This window comes from Pecten maximus, chromosome 14 (genome assembly GCF_902652985.1).
Source record: "Pecten maximus chromosome 14, xPecMax1.1, whole genome shotgun sequence".
In the NCBI taxonomy this organism is placed as follows: Eukaryota; Metazoa; Mollusca; class Bivalvia; order Pectinida; family Pectinidae; genus Pecten; species Pecten maximus.
In genome coordinates this window covers 8522813-8542008 of record NC_047028.1, presented here as the reverse complement: position 1 = coordinate 8542008, position 19196 = coordinate 8522813, and the positions used below count along the sequence as shown (strand labels likewise).

The following is a 19196-nucleotide window of genomic DNA, read 5'->3' as shown; positions in this document are numbered from 1 at the left end:
ACTGGTGACGTTTTGGAGGGGGAGGAGGGATCATATTATATTACGTCGTTGTAGTTTGCATGATGATTAACAAATCTGGACTAAATATTGTCTGCAAGACAAAAATATATACCAGGTAGTAACCTTATCAGTTGAACAATAATGAGCTAATTCTATTACTAATATACAAGTTTATTTATTATCACCAAACAGCATATTTATCAAGTGACGTGATTCTAACCAATAATAAGATAATAGACTAGTACAACAATGTAATCACTTGCAAGTTGCAGCGTTGTATTTCCTACTACTGTTGTAAAATACAAATTATTGTCAGACACTGGATTATTTCACAAGGTATTAGAAATAGCCCGAGTTTGAAAATCTTTAGTGATTTGCAAAATATCCAAGAGAACGGATGCTGGATCCAAAGATCTGTGAAAACTGTATGAATGTCAAGCAAACGCCAATTACAATACCTTGACTTGACCCTCTATTTCTTTTTATATAAATCATTTGATGTAATTCGGTTGAGGAATAGCTATACATAAAGTAGGCCAATTATTAGACAGTATTGTATGTACATGTACAATAAACAGATTACTTAAATTATACAAACATTACTGTTGCAAACTATTTAATACCAAGCTGTCATCAATTGATAACCTTAGCCTCAGAGACAGACTGGGTTCCCCATCCCAACTGGCCACATAAAGTACTGTCATATGACCTGCTACCAATCAGTTGTTATTGATAGGCTAAATAAATTCAATACATACTAGGATTAATACTCCGTAGGAATAGTTACAATTATAATACACCTTTCGTACGATTTCAACCAACAACAATTGATAAACTAATAAATGAAATATTTCATCACAGTATTTACGACAGAACATTAAAGCATGAAAAACAGTATAACCATAAAGTAAGTTTGCTTAATTCATTTGCTTTGTAAATATACATAGCCAGGTTTTGAATGGTTGTACGGTTCTCTGATGACTTAGGATCTATAAATTTAAACATATTTGGTCTAACGTCATATTTCCAATACAAAAAAAAATGACCTAATTTCTGAGTAAATACATGTATAAGAGTCTATAAGAAAATGATATTCGTTTTCAATTTGAGTACAATAACGCATTTCCGGAGGTGTTGGAATCGGACGATGGCATCTTCTCGCTTCTATATTTAATCTATGAGAAGATACCCGAATTCATGTTTATCTACTTTGTTTATTTTTTTTTTTTTTTTAATATGAACAATCTCAATATCAACATATATCTTGTAACCAAATTCATTTGAGAAATGTATATAATCTGGCTCGTGGCGAGTCTGCATGCCCTCTATACCAGTCTTGTATAAGTATGTCTCGTACCCTTGATTGGAATAATGATAAAATACATCAATATCTCCAACTCCTTGTCCAAGCCAAACCTGACCAAAGCAATGAGTACATAATATGTTATTCACTAGTTTAGCCCAATTTATGGTACGAGAACTTAGTTTCAGCTTGCGTGTGAGGCTCGTTATATATAGACTTACCAAGCACATTCTTTTGGTTTAAGCACGATTTTTAACCAATATTTAATAATCTTGGTATATAATTATGATATTTATTTTATACATGTAGAGGCCTTAGTTGGAGATAATTAGTCTGTTCTCAATTACCGGTGAATATATATATATATATGCCTTTTAGAAAACATGATTATAACATTTCAACAGTAGAAGAACGAATAGAAAGAAAAACATGTGAACAGTCTCACCAATGTCAGAGGTTGTACGTGTAAAACCGGATTAAACTGAACGCTGATCTTTATAAATTCTGTATATATATATCATACCACGAATTACCTCCGGAATTGAAAACTACACCAAAATGTTTGCGTTTGTCACTGAAATTTTAAAATATGTTATCATTTAAACGTAATTTAAAATCGCCATATAGTTCTATCGCATCATTACTAATAAGTTATAGCGAATCATGTAGATATTGCTCTTATGTGATGGGGGTCGCGATAACTCAGTGGGTTAGAGTGCCGGTCACGTAATTTCAAGTGAAGATCCGATAATGCAAATGTTCAGTTCATAAAACATTAAAACTTGTTTTAATCGGATATTGGATAAATTCAGTTCATAAAGAATAAGGGGTTTCACTCTCCGATAAATAAATCTTAAAATTTAATTGCTATATGTTGTTGCTGTAAAAACAGTGAAACAGTCAAAACTGAAGCCGATATACATATGTTACATAAACCAGAGACGTATTTATCACGTGATATCTACTGTACACCTCTCTGCATAAACTGCATACGCACTGCGAGAGTAAGCCGGTGCAAAACAATAAGCTCATTCGAAACCATCGCCATGTAAAGTCGTGTTATTTATATATACTTGAGCGGCATTCTGTTATTGATCAACATTTGAAAAAAAACTAACAAGAGACTAAGATTGGTGGCGCGCCACCTAAAAATAAATAGTGCAGTAAGAGTCATGTCCCTTCCTAAAGCATTATAGATGTCGCTAACTTATTTACTTCCTGTTGATAAAAACGAGAAGAGCAAGTTCGCGTGTTGAAATACGAAATACAGGGGGAAACGCAAGACTTGTTTATTACGCAGACAAACGACCTGGTGGCAAACTTGTAATGGAGGAAGATGAATACACTGGTAATTTGTTCAGTTTTTAAAATATGTCTGTCTTTGGTGGACTGGGTTTCATTCAACAGTTTTACCATATGATTTTTTTTTAGACGAAACGGACATAACAAAGTAACTACGATGTTCATGTGGTAATCTATATCCCCGTTTAAACATTAAATAATAACGAGGGCAATGGATTTTTTCCGTAAAAGATATATGTTATCATTATATTAAAACTTTTCTGTATATGGTTTTATTTTTTATTCGCACCAAATCTGAAACGATCAAGATGTACTGGGTCACCAACGAATTCGCCAGTGTAAGCGTTTCTTAACAGTAACCTTCTATGCGTCTGTCGCCCTATATATACATATATATATTATGTGCTAATAATACAACTTTTGGTTTTGTAGGGAGTGGCGGAAGCACCCCAGTGCAAGACGAGCCAATGTACATGGAAGGGGAAGGAGCCCAAGAGGAGGTCTGTTTAAGTGTTTGAACCTTGAAGCTCAGTTTCACTAATCTGCAGTTAATTATATAACATCTCAATAAATATTACTTTTAGGGCTATTGAATTCTCCTTGGTAAAAGACCCACAATATGATTTGTGCCGCAATGTTGTTTGCTGGTAATATGAAATATTAAATCTAGAACACAGATATCAGATTTATTGTTTTAGTATATCAGTCATACAGTATTTTTTCAGCTCCTGTATCATGTCATTGATGATACCTAGTTAATATCATGAATCTTATTGTTGGTTTTAATATAAATAAATATCTGAGAAATATATCAATAAAATGTATATATACTGCCAGAGTCATATAACTATAAAATGTATGTGGTACATTGATTTTCTTCCTGCTATATGTGATCATAATGAATAGAAAAAAAATGCTGTCTCTGACATTTAATACAATATACTTTGCAGATGATGAATATTGACCAGGCAAAGGAAAATGACTCTGATATTGGAAGTGAGACTGGTTCTCAGAGAGGTGGCATCAGGGCTGATGATGAGGATGCTGAGTATGTGAGTGATGGAGGAGAAGTGGAGAGAGAGGAGGTTGAACAGGAAATTGTGGATGATGATGAGATGCATTCTGGGGATGAGGGTCCAGCCTCTCCTGTAAGTAGAGGTGGGTCATATGACGGGAGTCCTCAAGGTTCACCTGATGGAGAAGGGCCGTTGTCTCCAGAAACACCTCCAATGTCGCCAGGGAGTGGACCAGCCTCCCCAGGAGATAGTCCCCCACCAAGCCCTGCCCCTAGTGGCAGCCCACCTGGATCACCAATGGGAAGTGCCAGTCCCCCAGGGTCACCAAGTGGTCCTGCATCTCCTGCTGGCAGTGGCAGCCCTCCAGGATCTCCATCAGGAAGTGCACATGGAAGTAGAAGTCCAGCATCACCTGTAGGTAGTGCTCCAGGATCTCCAGCTGAAAGTGGAAGTGCTCCTGGCTCTCCCAGAGAATATGGAAGTGCTCCGGGTTCTCCAAGGGAAGATGCTAGTCCTCCTGGATCTCCGGCTGCTTCCCCAATGTATTCTCCAGCTAACAGTGGTCCTGCTTCTCCATCTGGAATAGAAATTCCATTTATGTCCCCGGGAAGTGGGCCTGCTTCTCCCACAGGAAGTGGGCCTGCTTCTCCCACAGGAAGTGGGCCTGCTTCTCCCACAGGAAGTGGCAGTCCTCCTCGGTCACCAACAGGAAGTGGCAGTCCTCCCCACTCTCCAGCAGGAAGTGGTAGTCCTCCTCAGTCTCCCACAGGAAGTGGCAGTGTGCCAGGATCACCAGCTGGAAGTAGACGGTCTCGAAGTGGTAGTCCAGCTTCCAGGTCCAGAAGTCGATCTCAAAGTGGAAGTCGTGGTTCAGTGTCGAGAAGCAGATCTCGGAGTGGAAGTCCTGCATCTCATCGTTCTCGATCTGGCAGTAGTCATAGCTCTCGTTCACGGTCACGAAGTGGAAGTCGTGGTTCTCGGCGCTCAGGTAGTGAAAGTTCTCGCGGATCTCCAGCTGGACGGCGTCGGATAGACTCTGATAGTGAAGATGAAGGAGCAAAGAAGTCATTTAAGAAGAAAGGTTTGGATAATCAATTATATCTGTCAATTTTCTTAGTTATATATACATACATTGAAAGGTGGATTCAATGATAAATTGATGATTAATGTCTTAAAATCTTAAAAAGTCTTAATTGAAATGTTGAATACTAATTGCAAAATGACAGGCAGCTGTAGTCATCACCTGTCCATAGGTTATTGTGGGCAAATATGTGAATGTTATTAATGGGTTTCTGATATTTTCTTGTCAACAAAATGTTTCAGATTTTGTTTTGTTTCAGTATTGGTAACAAATGTACAATGAGATGTAATGATAAGAAATTATGTGTGTTGTTAACCATACTTAAAGTTTTAGATAAATTAAAGGAAGGATGCATTTCCTCTACCATGCAAAAGATGCTGCATCAATGAAGAAAATGTATTAATGATTAATGCTGCAAGCTGGGCAATTACTGACATGAGTTATTCACTTGTTAGTGTCATAAAAACAAAGTTACAAACCATGTTAGTGTCATAAAAACAAAGTTACAAACCATGAATGTATTTTATATTTCAGCTAAAGGAAGTGACGACGAAGATGATAGTGACAAGGAGTAAGTTATTGAATATAGATTTGTTAATCTGATGAAATGATATATCATTACATGCCATGAAGTGATTAGATATAAAGCTCTTTTAACTGAACTTCATCCTCATGTGATATACCAGGATAATAACCAGGTAAAAATGTTCTTAGCTCACCTGGCCTGAAGGATGAAGTGCCATGGTGCAGCATCCGGCCAGCCTTTGTCCATCATTTCAGCACCAACTTTTTCATTCAAAGTTTAATACTTCTCCCTATTTAACCAGAAGTCATAGAGTTTTGATATTGGTTTTGTACTAGCTTTCTGAGATGAAGCCCTTTAAAGTATGTGAAAAAAATGACCTTGTCCCATATAAATGGTCTCGTGGATCAACCTTTGCTTAAACAATTTAGCAACTCCTCATTCATAGAGAGGGTTATAGTTATAATATTTGACCAGTAGTCTCCCAGATAAGGTCTGTCTGACTTCAGAAAAAGAAATGACGTTTGGATGAGTCATGACAGGATTCAACTTTGCAAAAACATATTACCTTCATCCATATTCATTGTTACAAAAACATATTACCTTCATCCATACTCATTGTTACATGCATCAACTTTGTTGAACTATTTGCGTGACTTCTACTAATATTTAACCTGTACCTTACTCTACTAATATTTAACCTGTACCTTACTCTACTAATATTTAACCTGTACCTTACTCTACTAATATTTAACCTGTACCTTACTCTACTAATATTTAACCTGTACCTTACTCTACTAATATTTAACCTGTACCTTACTCTACTAATATTTAACCTGTACCTTACTCTACTAATATTTAACCTGTACCATACTCTACTAATATTTAACCTGTACCTTACTCTACTAATATTTAACCTGTACCTTACTCTACTAATATTTAACCTGTACCTTACTCTACTAATATTTAACCTGTACCTTACTCTACTAATATTTAACCTGTACCTTACTCTACTAATATTTAACCTGTACCTTACTCTACTAATATTTAACCTGTACCTTACTCTACTAATATTTAACCTGTACCTTACTCTACTAATATTTAACCTGTACCTTACTCTACTAATATTTAACCTGTACCTTACTCTACTAATATTTAACCTGTACTTTACTCTACTAATATTTAACCTGTACCATACTCTACTAATATTTAACCTGTACCATACTCTACTAATATTTAACCTGTACCTTACTCTACTAATATTTAACATGTACCTTACTCTACTAATATTTAACCTGTACCTTACTCTACTAATATTTAACCTTTTTGGAAAATAAAAAAAAAATTATAAAAAAATATTTAACCTGTACCTTACTCTACACAACACAAAAACTAACGTTGTTTATAAAACAAAACCAAAACATTCATTTTATTGCAAGGTCACAAGAATCAAACACCTGTCACTTTCTTTGTTGTGTTTGTAAACAGCACTGCATATGAGATGAGCAATGCAAGCACATTGGGCCTTTTGTTCAAAGTTAGTGTATAATTGATCCAGAATATTATTGTTTCCATTCTTTCAGATTTATTACATAACTTTTCACTGTTACAGGTCAGAAGTGGGCGAACTGATCGCAGATATTTTTGGATCCAGTGATGAGGAGGAGGAATTTGAGGTATTTCTTGTGTCTGGCTAAGAATCAATTAAAGTGGTATTTAGTAACAATTTTGTTTATCAGAATACAAATGGTGATAAAGAGGATCACTTTCTTAAAGTTGATTAACGCCAGTTTCTTTATCTGTCTCTTGTATAAGATTTGTTGCCCCCTAGCAAGTCAATGGCGGATGTCAATTTGTTACACATGTTTGTCAAATATAATCATTGTCATTCTGCTGTGTGTAACTTCCCTTCGATTGTCTTCATTTGTCTACAATAAATTAAACACATTTGCAGATCAAGGCCATCAGATTCATATCTAGTTCATCATTGCTACAATTTACAAATAAAATCACGCTTTGAAAGTCCTTGTTCTTGCTCTATAAACTTCACTTCATTGTTTTATTTGTTGAAGGAATAGGAAACAAAAGTTATTTCTACAAGGTGGTAGCTGAGGGAATTCATGTCACTGAAGGAAGTACTTAACACGCTGGTCATGTGTTATCAACTTTGTATGTTGTAGGGTTTCGGAGAGGAGGATGTAGAAGCTGCAAATAAGAAAAAGGAAAAGAAAAAGTCAAGTAAGGTTTTAACTTTTGTTTAACAGTATTTATCAGTTTGGAATACCGCTATTTAAACATGAAATATGTTTTTTGCACAAATAGTGGTTTATAACACTATGTTGCTGTTAATATTGGACAACACATACCGCAGCTTCAGAACAACTCGCAGAGACGATGACTCAAACCAATCAACACTTAAATTACCACAGCTTCAGTACGACTCGCAGAGATAATGACTCATTCAGAATATTCAGTTCTTCATGTAATACAATTTTTGGACACATGTAAACAAAATATATTGAAATTGATTTCATTATTTATATCGCAGCAATTTTGTCTGATGACGAAGATGAAGGCACGGACCAAGTTACTGGAGAAGCAGATACAAGCCAGGGTGCACAGGACAATTCCGACGACGATGTGAATCGAGACAACGAGTATGTAAACATTTTACTCTGATTTTCACGTTGATAACCTGTGTGTTCTCTGACTGGTCTAGCAGTATGTAAACAATTTTCTCTGATTTTTACTTTGATAACCTGTGTGTTCTCTGACTGGTCTAACAGTATGTAAACAATTTTATCTGATTTTTACTTTGATAACCTGTGTGTTCTCTGACTGGTCTAGCAGTTTGTTAACATTTTCTCTGATTTTTACGTTGATAACCTGTGTGTTCTCTGACTGGTCTAGCAGTATGTTAACATTTTCTCTGATTTTTACGTTGATAACCTGTGTGTTCTCTGACTGGTCTAGCAGTATGTTAACATTTTCTGATTTTTACGTTGATAATCTGTGTGTTCTCTGACTGGTTCAGCGGTCCACAACCATGCTGTTATAATTTCCAATCTTATTGCCACCAGAAGTTTGAGGTAGAATTGTATTTCCCTTTACTTATCTAATTCTGGTATTTGCTATATTATCGCATTATCCTTATCAATATAAGGACCCGTTCCCAGGCCTCTGATCAATGAAGTGTATCATCACATTACATTTACAATTTGATGAACTTTTGGAACTTTCCTCCCATCATTTTCATTACAATATTACAATTTCATGTTATTTATTGGAGTTGTCCCCATATTTGTATCAGGAATGGGAAATCTACATTTGTCTTGTGTACCTTTTGATTTTTTCCTAATACTTTGATATCATTATTGTGCCATAACAAAATTTATGATGATCCAAATTTGCAGAATCAACAATTAAGACATGCCTCTTTTATCTGTCTAAATAAATCTTTTTTTTTTCAATATTTGTTTTTGTAAATTTTACAAATCTTGCAAAAGATGATAAGCAATTTGCTGGAAAAACAACAAATTATATATTTGATGGTTTACGTGGCTGATTTGCTGTGATATCTGTTGTAGTGGTGCAGGATTTGTTTCCGACTTTGAACTGATGATGATGAAAAAGAAAGAAGAAAACAGAAAGAACAGGAAGAAAAGGAAAGACTTTGACATAATTAATGATAATGATGATCTCATTGTGGACATGATAAAAAAGATGAAGGAAGCAGCTGAGGTTGGTATTTCTGTAACAAATTCCTGTTTTAAATGTCTGCCAACCCTTTAACATCAAAGTTTTGTGTCACCTGAACAGATGAGAAATAGGGACTGTCATATGTATGGAGGATTCAGTGCTGTTATTTCTGTTTCTTTTGGCCAATGAAGCTTATGCTTCCTATAATGTTCCTGCAGGATATTGCTTTTCATTGTCTGAAAGTTAAAAAAAAAAATCTTTGATAACTGTAATCAGAAAATTAGGCCCTAAACAATAGGGGGGGAAAATCGTGCCATAACTACAGCAGAGAAAGAGTCAACTGTGGGTGTTTAGTTATTCTGTCCACCTGTCCTTATGACAGTTTTGGTTACAGCAATCATGTATAGTTCATGAATATATTTAAATTTAATTCTACCATTCTATGAACAACAATTTAGTTTGGAATATCTCAATAAGTTTTTTTTTATCTCATACAGAGCTAGCACAGATTTATGGATCTGGAATCTATGATTTGTGGATATTTTAGACATAGTGGTTGAATTTCAAATCATATTTTTATAGGCTGACCGAGAGCTGAATACTCAAAAGAAGCCAGCCACAAGAAAACTGAAATATCTCAAGGATGTGAATTCTCAGTTAAAGAAGTAAGTAACTTTATCTTGTGCTGACTACCCAGAGACAAAATTTGTTAAAAGTTGACCTGTATGAGAGGAAAACAAGTCGCTTTCATTACTTGAAATAAAAATGCTTACCTCCCTTTGGCTGTTAATTGATGCTTTGATTATGTGAATATTGGATTATATGTGATGTTTGAAAAGGTAGAAAGGGGTCAAATTTTTCAATAACTTAGATCAATAAGTTACACACTGATTGTGAGTACTAATAATGCTTTACGATACCTCATTTTGGTTTTGTTTTCCCATTAAATCAGTCAGTGCCTCTTGTTTACCATACCTCATCTATAAGGTATTTGTTTATACCAACAGTGAAAGGCCCAATTGTTTACAGGAAGCATGTTTGTTTTTCCAGGTCTGACTTACATCTAGCTTTCCTGGACTGTGGAGTGTTAGCAGCTATGACAGTATGTATACACAGTATTTACTGCCTCCTCAACTCAAAATCATCATTTGTTGTCATCAGTCATCATTAATTGCCATTGTCATCCTGTTTGATGTTCATACTTTGCTGTTGTAGGAGTGGCTGGCTCCATTACCAGACAAGAGTTTGCCTCATCTACAGATTAGAGATACCTTTCTAAAGCACCTGCAAGACGTAAGTGTAGAATTTCTACTACACTCCATCCATACTACAAGCACTGTTAGTAACCACTGTTAGAACTGACTGGATTCACTACCAACCACTGTTAGTAACCACTATTAGTACTGACTGGATTCACTACCAACCACTATTAGTACTGACTGGATTTACTACCAATCACTGTTAGTACTGACTGGATTTACTACCAACCACTTTTAGTACTGACTGGATTCACTACCAACCACTATTAGTAACCACTGTTAGTACTGACTGGATTTACTACCAACCACTGTTAGTACTGACTGGATTTACTACCAACCACTGTTAGTACTGACTGGATTCACTACCAACCACTGTTAGTAACCACTATTAGTACTGACCCGATTCACTACCAACCACTATTAGTAACCACTATTAGTACTGACTGGATTCACTACCAACCATTGTTGGTACTGACTGGATTCACTACCAACCACTGTTAGTACTGACTGGATTCACTACCAACCACTGTTAGTAACCACTGTTAGTACTGACTGGATTCACTACCAACCACTGTTAGTAACCACTATTAGTACTGACTGGATTCACTACCAACCACCATTAGTACTGACCCGATTCACTACCAACCACTGTTGGTACTGACTTGATTCACTACCAACCACTGTTAGTACTGACCCGATTCACTACCAACCACTGTTAGTACTGACCCGATTCACTACCAACCACTGTTAGTACTGACTGGATTCACTACCAACCACTGTTAGTAACCACTATTAGTACTGACTGGATTCACTACCAACCACTGTTAGTAACCACTATTATTACTGGTTGGATTCACTATCAACCACTGTTAGTAACCACTATTATTACTGGTTGGATTCACTACCAACCACTGTTAGTAACCACTATTATTACTGACTGGATTCACTACCAACCACTATTAGTACTGACTGGATTAACTACCAACCACTGTTAGTACTGACTTGATTTACTACCAACCACTATTAGTAACCACTATTAGTACTGACTGGATTCACTACCAACCACTATTAGTACTGACCCGATTCGCTACCAACCACTATTAGTACTGACCCGATTCGCTACCAACCACTGTTAGTAACCACTGTTAGTACTGACTGGATTCACTACCAACCACTGTTAGTACTGACTGGATTCACTACCAACCACTGTTAGTACTGACTGGATTCACTACCAACCACTGTTAGTAACCACTATTAGTACTGACTGGATTCACTACCAACCACTGTTAGTACTGACTGGATTCACTACCAACCACTGTTAGTAACCACTATTAGTACTGACCCGATTCACTACCAACCACTGTTAGTACTGACTGGAATCGCTACCAACCACTACTAGTACTGACTGGATTCACTACCAACCGCTGTTAGTAACCGCTATTATTACTGGTTGGATTCACTACCAACCACTATTAGTAACCACTATTAATACTGACTTGATTCAGCTTGATTATATTTATTTCTCAATTGTAAAATACATAAGAAGGGATAGAATAGCCCACAAAATGTTGTTTTGAACCATTCCGATTTGCTACCATCCTCAAAATGAGAATATCTAGAATAATGGAGGAAAATGAAACATTGATTTGGCTTAAGTTTTCAGCAGCATTTGTTGAAGGTTTATATGGGATAGGCAAAATAGTAAATAACAGCTTGTATACTTTGTGTACAGTTTCCTACAGTGAGTAACGAAGGTCTGAAGGCCAGTGGGATTGGCAAAGCAGTAATGTACCTGTACAAACATCCACGAGAGACAAAGAAGAATAAAGAACGCTGTGGGAAACTCATCAGTAAGTTATCACTCGGCAGTTTAGGAGAAAGTAGATTTTTTCCTGAAATGTTTTGTTAACATGTTGTCATCTAAGTCTACACATTTTGATTATTATCTTAACATCAAACTTGAATAACAACCTAAAAATTCCTATTTGGTTTAGTTTATTTACTATTGTATTTTCTATTTGGTTTAGTTTATTTCCTATTGTATTTTCTATTTAGTTTAGTTTATTTACTATTGTATTTTCTATTTGGTTTAGTTTATTTACTTTTGTATTTTCTATTTGGTTTAGTTTATTTCCTATTGTATTTTCGCCTATTGTTTTTTCATCTTTTGTATTTTCACGAGATTTGAACACAATGCCTTAGATTGACATTATACTGTTTTTCTTGAGAAAGAAAGTACTTGCTACTTCAGATTGCTGCTAGGAAAGAATTTTACCTTTGATCAATGGATAAATTCTTAACTTGTTCAGAATGAAGAAATTTGTGTTTCGCCCTTAGCAATTTAAAGAGATATTCCACACAAATTTATCTGTACATTTTAAGAGCTCGTTCTGATGACTTTTAAAACTGTTATCAGCATCAAAATATCTATCCTGTGGTCAATTTCTGCTAGGATTACAATTTCATAGCTTCTTCAGATTTATTTCTTGTGGATTTAAGGATTAACTTGAATATATTTTTATGTTATGGAAGTATAACACAAAAAGACAGAGTGTTCTCAAAATAAAATGCGAAGCGGTTTATGATGAGAGTATACTCCGGTTTGGTATTATAACTCCAGAACATAAAAGATATATTCAAGTTAGTCCTTATAATTTAATCTATACCCTGCAAAAATTCACTTTATTGATGGACTCTTTTCTCTTAAAAATCATTACGCTGCTCCATCCGCCAAAATTGACGTTATAAATGACACAATCAGAGCCACATGAACATTGTAAATCGATCTAGCTAATTAGATCTATAGAGAATTTCTACAAATTAAATTTTTTAAATTTGTTTATGTTGCAAATTGAGATGTATTATTTCCATAAAAAGCAATTAGTAGATGCTTATGTAGGATATAAAATCATAACTTGTACAGAATATCCCTTTAAATAAATTTATCTATGTTTCACTTGTTTAAAAGGAACTTGGATTAGTCTCGAGTCTTTTGAACGTAGTCTCAAGTCATTTGAGCGTAACTATTTTGAACATCTAAGGTACATCATATGTTTTGATATTGACTATTTAGATGACTGGTCACGTCCAATTTTCAATTTAACCTCCAACTATAAGATGTTGTCCAAGGAGGAAAGGGAACAACGAGATTATGAACAGCTGCCAAAGAGACGGAGATTAAGGTAATGCCCCAGTAAAGGACAATTTTTGTCATGAATTCTCAAGTGAATTTATTTGAGAGTTTGGAAATCTTAATACTATATCTTCAGTCAGACTATAGATATGTATCTGCTTTATGAAACTTTCCTAAGCTGTTATTAACTTTCTCAATTTCTGTGGATACAGATATGACAGTTGACTACAGTACAGTTTTAATATGATAATGATAATTTGTATGGATTGATTCGGGATACATTTTTATTATTTTGTTATTTTTTGAAAAATCAAATACAAGAATGGGTTATCAGTCATTTCAGTCATGGTGGAAAAAATATTTTTGGTTGGGTTTTCTGTTTGAAAACCAATCGGCAGTAGGGATACAGTTTTTACAATAACATACTCTTTGGGTATTGATGTCAACAAATTTGAAAACTGTTAATGCATTTGTAGGTCTGCTTGTGAAACAAATTAATAAAAACACTAAAAATAAATAAAAAAAAAAGGCAGAAGTCAAAGACAAGTGGAAATATTGTGTGAGCTCTAATATTGACCAAAATATTTGGATCCAGATGTTGTATTCAGTTTCACAAGAAAATTTTCCGGTATTGAATAGAATCACATTTCCTGTAGATATTATATGTGATACAGTTGTCAGTATTGAATAGAATCACATTTTCCTGTAGATATTTTATTTGATACAGTTGTCAGTATTAGATAGAATCACATTTTCTGTAGATATTTTATGTGATACAGTTGTCAGTATTACAAATGTGTATTTATCAACAGCACGGAGGGAATGACGCCCAGGAGAGACATTGACAATGCCTTGGCTGGAGACCAACAGTAAGTCCTACTCAGTTTGATACAATGTATCCTGTTTTTCTGTTCTATTTGAGATAATTTAACACTTCTTGGAATAAACGTATTTGACCTAATAAGTACAGGTGTACTTATTAAACGTATTAAAAGTTCCATACCTTACTGATCGGCCAATATAATCTTCAGTCTTCCAATCAAAGACTTTAGATGTTTTCACTACATAAAGGTATGTAAATAGGGGGGGGGGGGGGGGGGGGGTTATTGTTTCCACCCAAATTTCACATTATATTTTTTCTGTGTTTTGTTAAGTGCACCTTTTGTGTTTTTGTAAGGGCAATGTGGTTATATTATAAGATTATCTAATTGGAGGATTACCAATGCTTTCATTCTAAATTTGATACAGAATAACCATACCTCTATACCTTTACTTCTCCCCAGTGTGATAATTAATTTCTCGCCATTCTACTGGCTAAGGCAAGCAAAATTAACTATCTACGATTAACCACCGCAAAAATGAAATATAGAATATATATACGAATAATATACAGTTTACAGCACTTTTCATTTGATGTGGGGGACAATCTTATTGTGTAAAACAAACAATATCTATGTTATGACTTTCAGGGCGCTACGACCAGGTGACAAAGGCTGGATCATGAGAGCGAGGGTTCCTATGCCATCTAACAAAGATTATGTTGTGAGGCCGAAATGGAAGGTTGAGGAGATGGTCAAGGTGAGTTCTGGGTTTCCTCATTCTTCACCTGCAGTATGATGTACTGGTTTTTATACCATATGTCCAGCTGCGTTGTGATACTGTAGAATTTTACCATTTTACTGATTCACTGATATTTTCTAATGTCTCTATCTCAGTATGATTAATCCTATCAAATTTCAGTAACGAAGATAGTTGTGCACTTGGAAATAATTTTCACTTCAAAAAGTTATATACCATTGATTATTTTTCTTTTATAAATATTTATGTGAAAGCAAATGTATGAAGTGCAATTTTGGCTTATAATTCTGTGATTTTGTTTTCTTTCACATTTTTTTATTCAGAATTTGGTTTTTAATTTTACAGTCATCAAGAAAAAAAGATATTACAAGATATGAAAAACATGCAAGGTCATTTGCTGAAAGGAAGAAAGTAGGAAAAGGCCAGCGTGCGGTGACAATAAGCATTGAAGGGAGAAAAATGGCGTTATGAGAGAAAGATTTCATCATTGAGTGGAGAGAGAAAGACTTATGATAGAATGTGTGTATGATGGTAGAATGTGTGTATGATGATAGAATGTGTGTATGATGGTGAGGAGAGTGATTGTGTTTATTATTGGATGGAGAAGAAAGACATTCATGGAGATGGAGAACTTTTATATGCCATTAAGAGAAATTGTGTTATTTGTTGTATGATGAACAATCTGAAGGGAAGTGCTTGTACATTGACGAATTATCAGCTGATCTGTCATACTTTAAGATTACATTACGACTGTTTAGACTTATTCGAGGGAGATTAAAATCCAACTGTTTCAGACTTATTCGAGGGAGATTAAAATCCGACTGTTTCAAACTTATTCGAAGAAGATTAAAATCCAACTGTTTTAGACTTATTCGAGGGAGATTAAAATCCGACTGTTTCAGACTAGTTGAGGGAGATTACAAAACAAGTGTTTCAGACTTATTCAAGGAAGATTAAAATCCGACTGTTTCAGACTTATTTGAGGGAGATTAAAATCCAACTGTTTCAGACTTATTCGAGGGAGATTAAAATCCAACTGTTTCAGACTTATTCGAGGGAGATTAAAATCCTACTGTTTCAAACTTATTCGAGTGAGATTAAAATCCAACTGTTTCAGACTTGTTTGAGGGAGATTAAAATCCAACTGTTTCAGACTTATTCGAGGGAGATTAAAATCCTACTGTTTCAAACTTATTCGAAGAAGATTAAAATCCAACTGTTTTAGACTTATTCGAGGGAGATTAAAATCCGACTGTTTCAGACTAGTTGAGGGAGATTACAAAACAAGTGTTTCAGACTTATTCGAGGGAGATTAAAATCCAACTGTTTCAGACTTGTTCGAGGGAGATTAAAATCCAACTGTTTCAGACTTATTCGAGGGAGATTAAAATCCTACTGTTTCAGACTTATTCGAGGAAGATTAAAATCCAACTGTTTTAGACTTATTCGAGGGAGATTAAAATCCGACTGTTTCAGACTAGTTGAGGAAGATTACAAAACAAGTGTTTCAGACTTATTCGAGGAAGATTAAAATCCGACTGTTTCAGACTTATTTGAGGAAATTAAAATCCGACTGTTTCAGACTTATTCAAGAGAGATTAAAATCCGAATGTTTCAGACTTATTCAAGAGAGATTAAAATTCGACTGTTTCAGACTTAGTTGAGTGAGATTAAAATTTGACTGTTTCAGACTTTTATAATCCCCCAGTAAGGCCTTGCCATGCAGTGAGTTATGTAGGTTATTGATCAGCCTTTCAATCAAAGCCAAATTATTTACATAGCAAATTCTTTACTAATGGTTCATTGATTAACAAATAAAATTGTTAGCTGATGTGGCCTCGTTATAAAGAATTTCATACCACAAAGAGTTACCAATTAGTGCTAACCATCTAACTTCTCTGTTCAACAAAAGCTATGGTACAGTGGTATTTCAGGACTGGTAATTTTACCTCCCTGTTCAGCATCCAATCAGAAATAATTTGTTTATAACTCTGTGGAGCCACTTAAGTACAGTGAGTTATTCTCGAGTACTTGTCACTGTACCTTCCACATTCAACATTCAATAAGAAATAACTACTGTCACATAGCAACACGTCCATTTGTTACACTATGATTAACTCTTAATGTTATTTTACCGTATTTAACCAGTAGTTAACCTGTGTCCCAGTTGAGTAGAAAGATTATTTCATTGTTCTGCAATAAGTCCAGAGGTTCACCAAGAATTGACCAAGTGCTGGTCACCTAATTTCTCCACAGAACTCATGAAATATATATCCAACAGGAAACATCCAGAAATAAAGCAGTTCTGTACATAGTGGTTGTTGGAGAAGATGCAGCCTATTATAAAGACATCGAGTCTGATGTCTGATATCTGATACATGTCTGATATCTGATATCTGTTACAGGTCTGATATCTGATACAGGTCTTATACATGTCTGATACAGGTCTGATATCTGATACAGGTCTGATATATGATACAGGTCTGATATCTGATACAGGTCTGATATCTGATACAGGTCTGATACAGGTCTGATACATGTCTGATATCTGATACATGTTTGATACAGGTCTGATATCTGATACAGGTCTGATATCCGATACAGGTCTGATATCCGATACATGTCTGATATCTGATACAGGTCTGATATCTGATACATGTCTGATATCTGATACATGTCTGATATCTGATACATGTCTGAAGGTCGGATACAGGTCTGATATCTGATATATGATATAGGTCTGATATCTGATACAGGTCTGATATCTGATTCATATCTGATACTTGTCTGATATCCGATACAGGTCTGAAATCTGAGACAGGTCTGATATCTGATACAGGTCTGATATCTGATACATGTCTGATATCTGATACAGGTCTGATATTTGATACATGTCTGATATATGATACAGGTCTGATACATGTCTGATATATGATACAGGTCTGATACATGTCTGATATATGATACAGGTCTGATATCTGATACATGTCTGATATCCGATACATGTCTGATATATGATACATGTCTGATATCTGATACAGGTCTGATATCTGATACATGTCTGATATATGATACAGGTCTGATATCTGATACATGTCTGATATCCGATACATGTCTGATATATGATACAGGTCTGAAGGTCTGATAAAGGTCGGATACAGGTCTTGATATCTTGTACATAGGTCTGAGATAGGATATATTGCCTGTCAAACTTTATTCTGGTATTATTTTAATGTTGGTGGTGATTTTTTGCTTAATGGGACTTTTTTCTTGTCCGTTACATGCATGTTTTAAATCATTTGAGTATGACTTTCACTTGAAAAGTGAGACATTTGAGAAAATCTAACGTGTATGATCATCTGTTGATGGAATTCTGATGATGCTGTTAAAATCATAGAAATCATTTTTCAAAAACATTCATTTTCTTTTCACAAAAAGTCTGTAGAAACAGTTAATCGACCAGTAGTACTGACTAATTGGATAGCTCGCCTAGTGATGAACAGTAAAAGTCTATGGAAACAGTTATTTGACCAGTAGTACTGACTAATTGGACGGCTGGCCTGGTGATGAACAGTAAAAGTCTATGGAAACAGTTACTTGACCAGTAGTACTGACTAATTGGATGGCTCGCCTAGTGATGAACAGTAAAAGTCTATGGAAACAGTTATTTGACCAGTACTTACTAATTTGACGGCTCGCCTGGTGATGAACAGTAAAAGTCTATAAAAACAGTTATTTGACCAGTAGTACTGACTAATTGGATGGCTGGCCTGGTGATGAACAGTAAAAGTCTGTAGAAACAGTTATTTGACCAGTAGTACTGACTAATTGGATGGCTGGCCTGGTGATGAACAGTAAAAGTCTATGGAAACAGTTATTTGACCAGTAGTACTGACTAATTGGATGGCTGGCCTGGTGATGAACAGTAAAAGTCTATGGAAACAGTTATTTGACCAGTACTTACTAATTTGACGGCTCGCCTGGTGATGAACAGTAAAAGTCTGTAGAAACAGTTATTTGACCAGTAGTACTGACTAATTGGATGGCTGGCCTGGTGATGAACAGTAAAAGTCTGTAAAAACAGTTATTTGACCAGTAGTACTGACTAATTGGATGGCTGGCCTGGTGATGAACAGTAAAAGTCTGTAGAAACAGTTATTTGACCAGTAGTACTGACTAATTGGATGGCTGGCCTGGTGATGAACAGTAAAAGTCTATGGAAACAGTTATTTGACCAGTACTTACTAATTTGACGGCTCGCCTGGTGATGAACAGTAAAAGTCTGTAGAAACAGTTATTTGA

At 35.3% G+C, this 19196-nt stretch overlaps 1 protein-coding gene across 2 annotated transcripts; it reads left to right on the top strand.

Moving 5' to 3' along the window:
* The first annotated feature begins 2509 nt into the window (after positions 1-2509).
* Positions 2510-18819, top strand: LOC117341590 (IWS1-like protein). Of its 2 annotated transcripts, XR_004535669.1 has the most exons (17): positions 2510-2651; positions 3038-3105; positions 3556-4702; positions 5237-5273; positions 6838-6901; positions 7406-7463; positions 7774-7882; positions 8813-8966; positions 9507-9589; positions 9975-10026; positions 10140-10217; positions 11916-12033; positions 13257-13365; positions 14129-14185; positions 14786-14894; positions 15240-17249; positions 17340-18819. XR_004535669.1 is itself a non-coding variant. In XM_033903442.1 (16 exons), exons 1-16 carry the CDS (start codon positions 2630-2632, stop codon positions 15363-15365), a joined length of 2391 nt encoding a protein of 796 aa, XP_033759333.1. In that variant the 5' UTR covers positions 2510-2629; the 3' UTR covers positions 15366-18819. The 2 variants fall into 2 exon arrangements, 1 of the variants encoding a protein (XP_033759333.1); XM_033903442.1 differs by having other exon boundaries at positions 15240-18819.
* Positions 18820-19196: the final 377 nt, after the last annotated feature.